Consider the following 15,858-nt stretch of genomic DNA (forward strand, 5'->3'; position numbering starts at 1 on the left):
GAGAAGAGAGAAGGCAGAAAGGCCCAAACAGCAGGATGGCAAAAGGCCAAACTAAAGAAACTCCTGAACAAAACTGCCCTGAAACACAGCAGAACCAGAAGAAGGTCTCGGTTCCCATCTGTCCCGACTCCATCTCAAAGATCCCAACTCTACCTAAATATGAAGCATGATGCCAATGGGATGGAATACTCCTATTGATTAGCCTGTATGTCAGTCACGCTCTGCCCCATCCATGCCCCCCTTCCTCACTGCCTCACACCTGTGGGCAGAGCACTCAGAGTGTCCTTGGCTCTCAGACCAGAGCAATTAAAAACATTAACTCTGTGCTGGGGTGTTATTTCTTGTTCTCAAACTAAATACAAACAATGACCATGCTAGCTATGAGAAAAAAAAGATTTCTAACTGCATGAAGAAAATTAACTCGCTTTCAGTCAAACCAGCACAACATCCTGTGAAATACTCAATACATTCTGCTCAATTTGCAAGATTATTCTTCTATAGGAATACTGGGCTGTCTTTGACAGCTCAGAAAACAGAGATGAATCCTGTTCACAAAGCACACAGTGCTGTGAAACCAGCTATTTGAAAACATGGAACACAGGCAAGTGAAGGAATTTATTTAAGAGAGTATAACCACACACACAAAACACTCCAAGATCAGATCAAGATGAAGATTTTTAGTAACTTACTGTGTGTGCGTGTCAGAATAAATTTGTCCACCTTCATCAGGTATAATCCATCCATATGGTACGTGAACTTGGAAGTGTATGATTTACAGTATACAAATGAATCATAAATCAGCCCATCACCATTCTCTATTCAAAAGGCTACAGGAAATTGTTTATTTCAAATTTCAGGTAATCAGATATTTTTTCATAATAGCTTATTACATATTATTACATAGTTTACTTCTTTTAGTTTCACAAAATTATGATAAAACAGCCCACATTATCTAAGATATTTTTTGGAATCTACAAGGTAATTTAAAGTAAAAAAAAAAAAAAAAGTGCTCACATGAGTAAAAGAGATTATTCCAAACTTATCTCACCTTAAGAGAAGGGACCACTGAAATCTAGTCTGAGTGGACTGCGTACTCTAATAAAAGGCAATCACGGTGCCAGGATATCTATTGAAACAGCAGGTCTCAGCAAAAGGCACTACGTTTTGAAGCTTGCCCGTGACTCAGGAATTCTCTGTGAAGGTGACTGTTAAAGTTATCCTCACTATCTCTGCCACCTGTGACCACTAAATCCTTCATATGATTGAGAGTCTTCTATAAAAATCAAGAAGAGTAAGACATCCTTCATTGTACTCCAGTTTACAGTTAGGCTTGCCCTTGCAATGTGGGCAACACAAATCTGAACCTTTCAGGCAGTGGATCATGCATCTCCCCTATCTTCAAACAGGTTTTATTTTGTAAATAGTCTCTAGAGCTCTTTTATTCTTCATATTCTTCCAGTGTAAGATTATAACACATTCTTCTAAACATGAATTTGGAGGAGTGAAAACACTTATGTATCAGCTACCATGTCTTTCGGCTCATTATCAACACTCATACAAAAGTGCTTCTGTGTCTATTTTTGATACATGTAGAAATTTAAGGTAGAAACCCAATGTATACACAGCACATTCCACAAGCAGCTGAAACATCAGAAGAGTTCTTGATTGAAACAGTAAGCTGCAAACAGTACTGCCAACTGATTCTTGTTACAATTGCACTTAATCATATTTTTGCTTTCTCTAACATAAAAGGAATGGGAATCAAGTTCATCACAGCCACCTTGTTTAAAGCTATTTATTTACAGGAAAATGTTGTTGAAATTAAAGTCAGTTACTCAATGATGATAAGGTGAAGTAACCAACAGCTTGGTCAATTCTATACGACATTATCAAACCTGAATTGTTCACCCAGTCCAGACTTCCAAAGCTTTACCACAGTCCATACAACTAAAATAATTTATCTATACTGAAGTTTGTAGTACTGTCCAAAATATGGCTCTCTTGTTATCAAACTCCATTGGATTTATCCAGCGTAGAACCCTAAAACCTCATTGAAAGGAAATACTTAAATGATAATGTAGAGCTGATTAGTAAACTATTCCCCTCTAAACCTTGCTACTGTAGATAGGCAGTAAAAATTTCAGTTTAAAATTTTGCTTCATAAAAGGAAGTAAACACAATGGTAATCAGAGGGCAAGATATCAGGTGATATTGTATTCAGAATGTCTACTTAGCAGAGAAACAAAATAAAATGATAAGTCATTATTATTTACCTCAGTAATAATTGCCTGTGTACCATGAGGATTTTTTATTTTTTAGCATAACCCAAGGCAGAACTTGACTCACTTATAAATACTATGATTGAAAACTGATGCATATTTTTAGTGTCAGTTCTACCAATTTTTATGGATACTGAGTTATTTAAAACAGACCATGCTAAAAATTTTATTTTCCATAAATACAAACATACATCAGCATCAGCTTTAAATTAACATGCTAAAAGTAGTCTGAATATATATTTTATATAAACTTGCAATCAACAATTACATTTTGTTTTTTTTCCTTAAACAGTAGTAACTTTTCCATACAATAACATTAAAGGTTTTTTTTTTTTTACTCATTTATAGTTGTAATAAAGCCTTCACAGAAAGAAACTGAGTTTCTGCAAAGGAGAGATCTCAAAGTCAATGGGAGATTTAACTCCAAATTTGGCAAAGCATTTGGGTATGTTAATTTAAGCACTTCAATAAAACCCAGTATAAACAGATTCAAAGATAAGAGGCACAATTCCAAATGCCACTTAATTATTTGTGAGCTTAAAATTGAACACAAGCTTAAGTGCTTTTCTTAACTAATATTAACTGGTCTTACAGTAACTGAGCTATCTTTTAAAAAGATAGGAAAAAGTTTAATAGTTAGTTTATACCTGACCTCTCCAGCATATGCTAGAATTCTTCCTTACTAGGGACGAATCTTGTAAAAAGCAACCACGTAGCTACAATATCATGTTGACATTTGACTGAGAAAATGAAAATCAAATGAGCAACACTGACAGAATATTTTTTTTTAAAGTTTGAATTACAAATCGTCAAGTCACGCAAAATCATTGATCCCTGAAAATATTCAGATTAGGAAATAAAGACAAATAATTCCTGTAGGACATGTGTAATGATTAAGGGTAGATGTACAGGACACCACCTTTTGTAACATTCTTCCCATTGCACTTCAATGGCTTTTAAAATAATCATGAATATGATCATGATTATCAGCATATAATCATGAATATCAGCGCTTAGTCGAAGTGGGACCATAAATTAGAGGGAAATATCTTTTTAACTCTACTGCAATGTAAAACTTGAAAGATGAGCCATCCTTGGAGATGCAGAGTTACTGAGAGAAGAAGGACTGGCCAACTGTGTTACTCTTTTTTCATTAGTTCCTTATTTCCCCTCCTGCTGATCTCATTTCCCCGTTTCCTTTATTGCTGAATTTATTTCTTCCAGTTGCTTCCTTGCAGAGGTCACCTTTTCTAACAACAGGAATATGTGTTCTGCAAACTCCCGGACAGCTCCACAGCCACCATTGCTTTTACAAATATAACCAGCAGCCTTCTGAGCAACCACACAAGCATCAGCAGGCACACCGCTCATGCCTGCTTTCCTCAGGCATTCCACATCAGACTCTTCATTTCCTATTGAGAAAGATGACAGAAAAGGCAAAATATCACAGCGGGGAAAAAACTGAGCAGACTCAATATTTTTCTGTGCGCATACTGATCCGATTTTTAAAATTTACGTTCTTGCCACAATTTTCATCTTAGTAGCTCAACAACACTTTGCACATGTGACTCAGTTCTCAGAAAAATCTTTGTGATACATGTAAACGCTGAACATACTTCACACAATCTTCAGGTGAGAGAATGGTACTTCTAAGAACAGTAAAATTATTTGAGCAAATGAATAAGTATTTGCAGGACTATACACTTAAGCTGTCACTGAAATACAGTTTTGTACAGAATCATATGGTTTTCAGTTTTAATTCTGTCCTTTTGTTTCCATTTCAGAATATAATCTATACAATATCCACCTGAAATGAACTAGAATCAGTTCAAAATTGTGAACTGTAACTGTACGCTTGTGTAATATCAAAAGCTTTCCTAAATCTCATTATAAAAGCAACTGAGACTTCCCTTAACAAATTAGACACCAATTCACCAATGTCTTTAATATTAGATTAATATTATATTGTACCCTAGCAAGCCTCAAATAGGTACCTGCTTTTGCTGACTGTGTGCTGTAATTTGCATATCAATCCCATTAAGTGTACTAACAGAAAGCAAAGTATTTGAAGCTGAGCAGCACTACAAAGTTTGTATTTGTGTATGCTATATGAAATTTTACTAAAAAAAAAACCAAACCAAAACAACAACAAAAACAAACAAACAAAAAAAAAAAACAACAAACCCACACCACACCAAAAAGAGAGAGAGAGAACTGACCTAAGTAAGCGACTTCTTTCCAGCTCAAACCCATGTCTTTTTGCCAGTCTTCCAGGACTTGTAATTTATTTGTTGCACGAGTCTTTGCTACACATCCCAGCTGCATGGCTGACAGTGTTTTTGAACAATCTCTTTCAGAGATAAGTCGAACCTATTAAAAGAAAGTCAAGTTAGAATAAATTCTACATACAAAGAAATAAGATACGTAAGTTGACGCATTAAAAACCAAAAAAAAAAACAACCCCAAACCAGAACACTAGAAGTTTTGCTCATAGCTCTCTCAGATACCAGAAAAGCATTGAATAACTACTTTCTTCAATCAAACCTCAGAGCAGAAGTTATTAGCATCCAAAGCCACATTACAGACTTGAATTTGCTTTGGGAAAGTGAAACACTATTCCATAGACTTGCCTGAGGTTCAAAAAAAATAAGTTTACATTTTAAAATGCAACATGTACCAAATAAAATACTGGATATCACAGTACAGGGCCATACTATCTAGTGCAATATAATCTAATTAAGCCACAGTTTGGAATAAGAGAACTCCCAATGAAGATTTCTGTAATATTGGTAAAAGTAGAATATTATGAAGTACTTTCCATGACTCCTCTACCTAACAACATCATTTTCTTCACAGTAGGACATCAAACAGATTGAAGCAGCACAGTACATTAATTTCCAGAAGTTCATTCCAAATTCGAAATTTCAGAAATTATGTACGAGGTAAGCTAAATCTAGAAGATTACTGCAGTAGGATTTAAAAATAACTGAGACACAACCCCTCCACATTTTCTGTCCAAGCTGTAGAAAAGTTTATTGTCCTAGTTGTTTTTAAATACTAACAAATACTTGGCACTGATTTTAAGTGCAGAATGAAAAGGAGCAGTGCACAAAGCAAAAGTGTATTGGCAGCATATACTAGAAATACATGAAGTGCAGAACCAAGACCAGGAGGGTTTTAAGGAAAGATTGCAAGTCACACTAAGTATGGAATTGGGCTCCCACAGGAAACAAAAAAAACTATTATAAGCTTCCTCCCCCTTTTGCCTCACAGAAAATAAGACTGATGCAGTTTTGAAAAACCATCTACTCCATTTCCTTGCCCCAAGGCAGCAACAGCTGCACTGAAATATGTCACGAATGTCTCGTCTAACCTGTTACAAAAAAAAAATCCTACAATAAAGACTCCAAATATGTATCTGGAGAAGTCTACTTGAGATATAGCTACCTTTGTCTTATCCATGCCTATCTCTATGTGCAACAGAACTGAGTTAAGGCTCTTTGAAGGCAGCCTAAATCTGTGCTTAGCTCTTTTCCTCCAAAAATTCTTCTAGCTACATCAAAGGCAGCAGCACAGACAGAAAATAGCCAGGAGGCTAATTTTACATAAATGCAAGCGAAGATTCAGATCAGCAGAATTTAGTAGCAGTAATATAAACCAAAAATAATAATTAAAGTAGCCATGTTACAATCTGTGTTGTTTCAGTGTTTCATTTACACTGAACTCTTACAAGTTCAAAGCACGTAATTTATGGTTAAAACAATTATGCAGACAGAAGTGTTTGGGGTTTGATTTCCCCTCTTTGCAACAATCATGGGCAATCTAGAATGAACCAACTAATTTGCCTGGGTATTTCTTCCTCTTCTGTGGCCAAGAGGTTACAACATATCCCTGCTTGGTAAAGATGACTTCTAATTAATGAGTATCTAGACTACACAGAATATCATTGGTGCAAGCAAAACACCATAAAAAAATTCTTCCCACATTTTCCACGGCATAAAGAGAAAGATGCTATAGCTACTGTGAGACTGAGAACTTTCTCCAAATACTTTTATTTTTCAGTAAGGGATCAAAGAAAAACCTTTGTCCCAATCCCAAACCAAGGTATTATGCTGCTTGATCACAATTACTCTGAAGAAACTTCAACTTACATGTTGCTGGGTTTTAAGAATCTTTTAATGCTCAGGTTACATCAAACACAAAGACTCACAATTCAGAACATCACTTACCTGGATTCCTCTTTTCTTCAATAGATCAATACCAACAATATCTCTATAATCGTAGGAGACCATTTGCTTCTGATCTTCTGTCACATAAATGCGACCATTTGTCAGGCATCCATCAATACTGCAAACCAATAGCTTCACCTCTTTTAATGGCTCTCTGCCAAAATATCCAAAGCTAAACAAAGAAGTTATCTTTTTAGGATGGAAGTTTTTGCACACTCCAAAACCAAATATTTCAGATACAACTGTGATCTTCAGATAGAAGAACCAGCTTTGAAATTCTTTTTTCCTAATGTCTTTTCTCATCATTATCGCTTTCCAATTATGTTGTCCCTCTTCAAAGAGAAGAACAGAATGATCCAAAAGACAGCTCAGTAATGTTGTCCATTCAAAAATTAGGATGATACTTATTTCCTTAGCATAAGACGTTAGGTTTTATAGTTTCTACTTCGGTCGTAACCAAAACAGACTAAAGGATGAAAAAGGCATAGAAAACATATTCCACTCCTAGTCAATATTTCCTTAGAGAGATGCAGAGTAGCTGCAAGGAAAAGGCAGCTGGCAAGATGTAATCAGCTTATGCCTTCTACATGAAAACTCTCAGTGATGTGCATCAATAAATGTGGTCCAGATCTTGGAAGCCTAGGACGACTGAGCTGGAAAAGCCAGAGATGATGCTAACACACTACTGTGGTATAGTGGGGCTTATGCTTTTCCCCAAGCTGAACTTTGAAAAAAACAAACAAACAAACCACCACCACCAAAAAAAAAAAAACATCACAAACAAAATAAATCCACAAACATATAACAAAAGTAACTCAGATGACTTCACAGATAGGAAAAAAAATAATACAGAATAATGAAGTTATACAATTATCTTTGATCATGATTACATACACTACATACATTATGAATTCACATGACCATACTTTGAAACAATCAGCGATATCAAATAAATAAAGGAATAAAAAGTGCTTTTACCGCAATACTCTCTGTTCTGCAATAGGCCAATCAATGTCTATATCAATATCCACACTGTGCTCTGCACGCATTTCATAGTAGGCCATTTTACCACCCTAAATAGAATAGAACTCATTAAAAATTTCTGCTTGGGTTAAAACAAAAATGTACAATTTGGTATCATGTAATGAAAACTAAGTATCTGGTTACACAGTAGTCACAACTGCATATATATATAAATGAGCCATCAATAATGATGTTTTTACCAGTGACACAGAACCAAGCATTTGAAACAACTTTCTATAGGCAATGGTTAATAAGTATTTTCATTTTACAACTAGAGAAAGCATGCAAGAAAAGCCTTATGCATTATAGCCATGATGTCACATTGAGTTCATTAGGTCTTTTAATACAGTAAAATAGTAATACCTTCAGCATTTACTTAATAAAAGCATGCTTGTTTGTTTGTTATCTACATGACTTGATTTGTTACCTACATGACATAATTTCAATTGGAAAAATATCCAGCACACCCCAATGTAATTAAAGAACTAAAAGCCCCGATATTCAGAGAGTTATGTGGCCCAACCTTCATAAAATGTAGAATTCAACAAAATGGTACTATCCAGATCAATACTTGCAAGCCCACACAGCACTAGCTGGCACTGTTTGGGTCTGTGTATATAGAGACCTACAGTTATTATCTCTGTGTTAGTGAGGTATCTGGAAAAGAGAGTAGAACAAACCTCGTATTCTTGACATACCTAGCAAGATATTCCCATTAGAAATATCAAAATATCTACATTGGGCTTTTTTTCAGTTCTGCTGAAAAATACTGGATATGATCTGTAAGATGGGGAATTGTCCTGCATAAGAAAACTAAGAGACTATAGTTGTAGACAAACAAAATGAAAGCTGAAGTAAATGTATTTGTTCTGTATTACTATACTGAGATGTAATCACCACGAAAGGGAAAAAGACTGCTTAAGTACAAAATTGGCATAAGACTAAATTGGCCAAGAATACAAGTTTATAGACTATATGACAAGCCTACGACACTGCAAGAAGGTCAGTTTCACACCCTTAGAAGAACTAAAATGAACTATCAGATATGCACTTATATCCTGGCAAACTGACATGAAATTCCATATTGTATTATTTTAGGCTTATAGCTATAAACTGCTCAATGTTATTTGTACAAATTTGTTTACTGTGAAGGATCCTGTTGCTGGAACTGTCCTAGTTACAGCTAGCCCTGTTAAGTTACAAGCAATAAGCAAACTGTCTGAAGGTCAAAGTGCTGATACTTCACACCGCATCAGAAATAGAAATACATAATTTAATTCAGAACCCTCTATAAAAAGAGTAAAAGATGTGTTATTCTAAAGAGCACGAAAAACAGAAGCACAAACCTGCAAGTAGCCTTTCTCAATCAAATGCCTCTTGGCAAAATAAAATGAGCCATTTTCATACAACTCCCCAGGCCAATCTTGCCTCCGGTATCGTTTTGCTGGATTCAGATTTTGGGGTTCTGTCATTTTGTTTTCTATTAACAGAGAAAAATGTCAAAATAAGTTTGCCAGAATCCCTGCCCAGAATCTCTTAACTTTCTTTAAATAGCTTTCTGTTGAAAAATTAAGCAAACAATTCAGTCACCAACTTCTTTCATTATTGCCTCTTGTTGCTTATAAAGATCACTGAATTGCTTATCTTCATTGAGCAGTGGATGACAAACTAGAGGACTGTCCTGCATTTCTAGCAGAAAAAAAAAAAAAAAAAAAAAAAATTTTCATTCCAACTTACCAAAAAAAAAATAAAAAAGAAAGAAAAAAAGAGGCCACCAGCTCCAAAAGGAGAGGCCACCAGCTCCAAAACCATTTACTAAATGAGTAGGGGGATGTATTCTTCTTGACTGTCCTTGCCAATGTGAAATACTACACTCTTTCCATACTCTATCTCGAAGTGCATGATAGGAAGGGGTTTAACTCTCAGTGAGGGTAAATGAAAAAAAAAAAAAAAAAAAAAAATCAGCTACCTACACTTAAAATGAAGAATGCCCTGAATGAACTCTGAAAACTGAGAGGACCAATCTGGTAGATGAAAAAAGAGCATATGACAAGTAATTTTGCTTATGAAAACATCTTGGCACCTCACCAAAATACCTCCTATTTAAGGATATACATTATGTTAACTTTTTATTAGTGTTATAATCAGTGTCCATAAATAAAGAAACAAGCTCATTTGAACAACAGGGATCCCGAAAGATCCCATATTATTATCAATGCCAGTAGGGCAAGCAGCAGAAACTGAACCAGTGACCAAAGACTTCTGTCCTTGCATCACCCAAATTCACATGCACAAAGGAGCTAAAATTCAACAGATCTCATTATATATTAATGATAAAACAGTTAGAGGGTATTCTCAAACACCCAAAACATCCTGAGACTTTAGTATATATACACACCCTGTATTTCATAAATACACTAGAGCTTTGTGCTCAATGAAGTAAACATTTCCAGTCAGAGAGAGACACCTTTCTCTTTCAGGGTACATCAATATTAAACCTTAATGCAGAAGGAACAACAGAAATACACAGGAAAAGATATAAAATTCTTTTAACATAAAGTAATCTGGAAAAAAAGAAAAAGAAAAAAAAAAGAAAAAACGGAGAAAAATAAAAATAATACTAAACTGTATAATGCTTCTGCAAATCACCTGACACACCACACTCCTGAAAGGCCATTTGCTTTTACCCTTAAGCTGCTAAGGTTTGCACAAAGTGTTCCTTGTTCTCCTCACATATACTCCTTGCAACTGAATGATTCTTTAGCTCTTGCCACATTAAAAGACTCTAGATGTCATTTTATACTCAGGAATTATTTGCTGGTTTAGGTAGGCCTTGAGGCTTTTTTATTTTAGTAATCTACCTTGGTGGCACATAATCACTTCAGAAAGCCACATGGTACATCCAAATGAGATTTAGTCTTTCATAGATGTCCATTCCAGCATCTCAAGCTGTGAAGTGGACTTTTACTTAGTTGCCTAAAGTGCAATCCACAGAATCCTGAACTGCCATCCAAGATTTTTGCATTCCTCTTATACTTCATGAACAAACTGGAGGAACAATGAGAATGCTCAAGCTATCTGCTTCTTCTAAACGATTTCTATTCCAACTTATCTCTTAAAACAAATCTTCGTTTCTTTCGCATGCTCTTTTAGAGCATGACACTTTGTAAACTTAAAAAAATTTTCATCCGAAGCAATTTAGATCTCAACAGAATAACTGTAATGTCTGAATAACACATTCTTTTTAAAAAAAAAAAAAAAGTAAAAATAACCATGTGACAGTGTCTGAACTAGCCATTTTTAGAAAAAGAACACATTTCTGCTTTAATCACAGAAACAAAATCAACGCAGATAATGTATGGAATAGTTCTTTGTACAAAGACGAGGCACTTCTATAGCTACAACAAGGTACAATCTTTATTTGTATGCAAAGAGTTCAGTCTTCAGTCATCTCAGCAACTGTAGTTGAGAGGGGTATTTTCTCTAGGAAAAACAGTCATATTCTCCTGTAGGAGCTGATTAAAATGAGTTCAGTCCTCGTGACTCAGAGGCAGTGTGCCATTTGATGTAAGCCGGCAGCCAAACTACCAGGCTGAAACAAAGCCTAACTGTCCAGCCTAAGAGATTGCCACCTCCTATTCACTAAAACTTTACCTCACAATATTTGTCATTCATTAGCATAGTAAGAACAAACACTTTCCTAGTTAAGATCGGACCTCAGTGTCATATATGTACATACACATGAATATCCATCAAGCAGAAGTTAACATGTACAGTTTTTGGGAGCTGTATTTTGAGACTAGATAAGTTAATAACTTTTTAATTTTCAATACCTTATCACTTCTACAAAACAATTACAGAAAGACTGAGCAATGATCAGTAATATCAAAACACCACTATTTAAAATTAATTTCTAAACCCCCTGATACCTCTTCAAGAACTCAGCCCCTGCCTCTGATACCACTTCCTACTGTAAATACCACAGCTATGAAAATAAACCATTTGGAAAAAAAAAAAAAGTATAACTGTAACCAAAAACAGCTAAATATTACCTCCTTTTTTTACCTCACTCCATCTAAATTGGTGCCGTCTCACAACAGAGAAAACAGAATCAAATCCCTCCTTCTGGAGCAGATCTGCCACTTTTATAAGATCACTAGGATGTAAACAGGGAGATGTTGCTTGAATATTTCCTACAATATCAACCTCTAAAGAAAAACAAAGAAACATTGATGAAACAATTAACATTTTCAATACACACAACTACAAAGCATGATATGAGTGCATGCCACAAAAGAAACAATCTTTCTAGCTTGTATTTACCGAAGGAAGGCTTTACTTATTCTTTCTAAATAGTAAGCGTATCATCCCTCTGTGAGAACAACATAAAAGCTCAATGTATTTTGTTACTCATTTACCAGGATGCTGATTAAGAAACTCTCTGATAGCTTCTAGAGAGGTTGAGGAGTCTTGAGAAACTTCAGGGCTTCTGCGATGAACTTGAGCACCAAACTGCTTTGCAACCTTCTCAATTTCATCATGGTCTGTAGAAACCCATACACTGTGGGCAGACAGTGAGAGAGATTAATATAAAGAATAAATCCCAGCATTGTTGACTTGCCTGCCATAATCTAACCTGAACTGCACCCTGTACTATACCTTACAGTGAAAGGAACTAGTTCTTATATATTTGCATTGGTAAAACTATCCCTGTCAGTCCAACATGCAGCTTTTAACAACAGGGATAAAACACACATGTTCACTAGATTGTAAAATCTCAAGCCTGAGTTATATTTCAGTTTAGTACTGTAGGGTGGTCGATGCACCTTCCACGTAGGAAGCTTAAGCAACATAAAATTCAGAAGTGTTACCAGAAAAATCCAGTGCCAGCACACTACACTTTATTAGACATGCTAACAGATCGATGAATTGTGAATGCGTTGAATGAGGCATTCAAAATCACATAAGAGTTCAGAAATAAGGCTTGACAACAAGTAAAACTGCCACACAGAAGATCAGCTTATTCTGAAAATGTTTTAAAATGTGTTAATTAGGCTCCACACAATCCCAGAGAAAGAGCTCTTCAAGTTACAATCACACATGTTTTGGCACAGAAAACCTTCAATGCTGGTAAAGCAAGATTGTGATTGTTCAGGGACAATAAACATTTACAAAAGGAAGGGCTAAGTCTGAATATAATGTGATAATAAACACTGGCTGAGTACTGTGAGGCCACTGCTGCCATCATTGTGACAAAAAGGCATGTGAGATATAAAAACAAAACTATGAAAAATAACCCTTCCTCTCCCAGCAACACTGGCATTCTCAATGCACTGTACACAGCACATGGTGTGTACATCCAAAGGCAACACGGAATTACCAGAATAAAAAAATGTGTATGACAGTGACAGCAACATAAAGTCACACCCATGTGAACAAATGCAGAAGAGGTATTTTCCATAAACTGCTTCAGGCTGGTTAGTTTAAATACACACTCCCCATTCAACTAACACAGGTTTGTTGTGTAACTAGCAGCACAGCTGTTTCAAAGGTGACTAGAAAACGCAGAGCACTTCCCTCTAACGCACCTGTTAGGCCTCAAAGTTAGGCTATATAACACTAATTGGCTTCCTGTTGGGCAAATTCAGGTGCCAAACAGAAAATGAGGAGGTAGCTCAAACCACCATATCCACCATAGGTCATTAAGCAATATGGATTCCCATGTACTAAATAACTATCAGTAAACTAAGTCAGAAACGTTTGTGACTGCTTCTTTATTAAAACCAAGTCACTGATGCTTCATCTACTTTTCAGATACAGTAAAAAAAAACATTTTTCAGAATACATAATGGTACAGCTCTGAATCTAGCTGGGCTTAATTTCTACTTGACCCTGCTCTGAACATAATGCAGCAGGTTTGCACTGGGAACCTGCACCTACCAGCTACATACCAAGTGCATCCTAACCATACACTAGTTTTAATCAAATTTATCAGTACATGTGTAGAAAATTCTCAGTTTTGTTCTGGTAGAAAAACAGAAAATTATAATGTCCATATTCTTAACACTAACAACATAGGAGGTTCCATCTAAACATGAGGAGGAACTTCTTTATTTTGAGGGTGCCAGAGCACTGGAACAAGCTGCCCAGAATGCTTGTGGAGTCTCCTTTTCTGGAGACATTCAAAACCCACCCAGACACATACCTGTGTGACCTGTTCTAGGTTTACCTGCCTATCAAGTGGAAGGAAGTAATCATGTCTGCCCATGTGACATGGCACAGAAGCTCAGTTTGTGGCAAAGTACGCAAAACTTTGGTAGCAATAATTAGAGCTAGATAGAAACAAGTACGTTCACAGAATCACAGAATGGTTGGGGTTGGAAAGCACCTCTGGAGATCATCTTGTCCAGATCGCACAGGAATGTGTCCCGGTGGGTTTGAACATCTCAAGAGGAGACTCCACAGCCTCTCTTGGCAGCCTGTTCCAGTGCTCTGGCACCCTCAAAGTAAAGAAGTTTCTCCTCATATTCAGATGGAACCTCCTGTGCTTCAGTCTGTGCCTGTTCCCCCTCATCCTATTGTTCAGCATCACTGAAAAGAGTCTGGTTCCCCTTGACACCCACCCTTGCAATATTTATAAACGTCGATAAGATCATGTCTCAGAATTTCCAGCCTGAACAGACCCAGCTCTTTCAGTCTCCCTAAGAAAGGTGTTCTGGGCCCCTGATCATCTTCATAGCCCTCCACTGGATTCTCTCTAGTAATTCCTTGTCCTTCTTCAACTGGGAAGGTCAGAACTGGACACAGAACTCCAGATAGAGCCTCACCAGGGAAGAGTGGAGGGGGAGGAGAACCCCCCTCGACCTGCTGATCACACTCTTCCTCATGCACCACACCATCAACTAGTGGCTCTCAACCACAAATCAGAACAACTTCAATTTCAAACTGCTGTGTTGTAAGACTTTGATTCGTCATTCCTTTGCAGCTCACCCTCAGCAGGAAGGGACAGTAAAGGTCATGGCAGGGTGACACCTGCTCACCCTGCACCACATCCTGCCCTACCTCATCCTTTAGCTGGCGACATGTTAACTGCACCTGAAGGAGCAGTTTCAAGGAGGCTAAATACAGCCCAGTGGAGACCAGCCCACAATTATAACTTGAAGGACTTGGGGTACTGGTGGATGAGAAATAACGTGAGCCAGCAATGTGCTTTTGCAGCCCGGAAGGCCAATTGTATCCTGGGCTGCATCAGCAGGAGCGTGGCCAGCAGGCCAAGGGAGGTGATTCTGTCCCTCTGCTCTGGTGAGACCCCACCTGGAGTCCTGTGTCCAGCTCTGGAGCCCTCAGTATAGGAAAGACATGGACCTGTTGGAGAGGGGCCAGAGGAGGGACACAAAAAATAATCAGAAGGATGGAAAAGCTCTGCTGTGAGAGTTGGGGCTGTTCAGCCTGGAAAAGAGAAGGTTCTGAGGATACCTTACTATGGCCTTTCAGTACCTAAAAGGGGCCTATAAGAAAGATGGGGTCAGACTTTTCAGCAGGGCCTGTTGCAATAGTACAAGGAGTAATGGTTTTAAACTAGAAGTGGGGAGATTCAGCTTAGACATTAGGAAGAAATTATTTACAGTGAGGGTGGTGAAACACTGGCCCAGGTTGCCCAGAGAAGTGGGCAATGGATCTCTGGAGACATTCCAGGCCAGGCTGGACAGGGCTCTGAGCAACCTGATCTAGTTGAAGATGCCCCTGCTCATTGCAGGGGGTTGGAGCTTTGAAGGCCCCTTCCAACCCGAACTAGGCTGATTCCATAACGGCCTGCTGCCAGCAGTTCAGCTGGTACTCCGGCGCCAAGGCTCGGAGCCCGTCAGGGAGAATCCAGCCGGGCAGTGAGAGCTTCCCCGAGAGCCTGTTGCGGCTAAGGGCCGCTCCCCTCAGCACGCCCGTCCCGGGCCGGGATCCCCGCGTCCTCCACCTCCCTTCCCGCCACCGCGCTCAGCCCACCCCGCGGGGCCGTGGGGGCGGAGGAGAGGGGAGAAACACGCAGCGCGGCACATGCGCACCTGTGGAAGACCCCGGCGTCGCAGGCGGCGCGCAGCACCCAGCCGATGAGCGGCACCCCCGCCAGCAGCTTGATGTTCTTCAGCGGGATCCCCTTGCTGCCGCCGCGCGCCAGCACCAGCGCGGCCAGGTGGGCGCGCGGCCGCCCCTCTCCCGAGCCCTCCGCCTCCATCGCGCCCCGCTCCGTGCCGGGGTGTTGCTCCGAGCACCCCAATCCCCTGCCTTCCTGCCTGCCCGCGGGGCGCTCCCCGCCACGCCGCCCTTCCCCGCAC

General features: G+C 38.4%; 1 protein-coding gene across 1 annotated transcript; it reads right to left on the minus strand.

The window, feature by feature from the left end:
* Window positions 1-593: 593 nt before the first annotated feature.
* On the minus strand, window positions 594-15,858 carry CMAS (cytidine monophosphate N-acetylneuraminic acid synthetase). Its single transcript, XM_065846238.2, has 8 exons — window positions 15,589-15,858; window positions 11,950-12,092; window positions 11,584-11,739; window positions 8,878-9,011; window positions 7,487-7,581; window positions 6,509-6,680; window positions 4,499-4,649; window positions 594-3,691 (listed from the first exon to the last, which is right to left on the minus strand). The coding sequence occupies exons 1-8, from the start codon at window positions 15,756-15,758 to the stop codon at window positions 3,462-3,464; spliced, it is 1,251 nt and encodes a 416-aa protein (XP_065702310.1). The 5' UTR covers window positions 15,759-15,858; the 3' UTR covers window positions 594-3,461.

The sequence above is a fragment of the Patagioenas fasciata genome, chromosome 1, assembly GCF_037038585.1.
Source record: "Patagioenas fasciata isolate bPatFas1 chromosome 1, bPatFas1.hap1, whole genome shotgun sequence".
NCBI classification, from domain to species: domain Eukaryota; kingdom Metazoa; phylum Chordata; class Aves; order Columbiformes; family Columbidae; genus Patagioenas; species Patagioenas fasciata.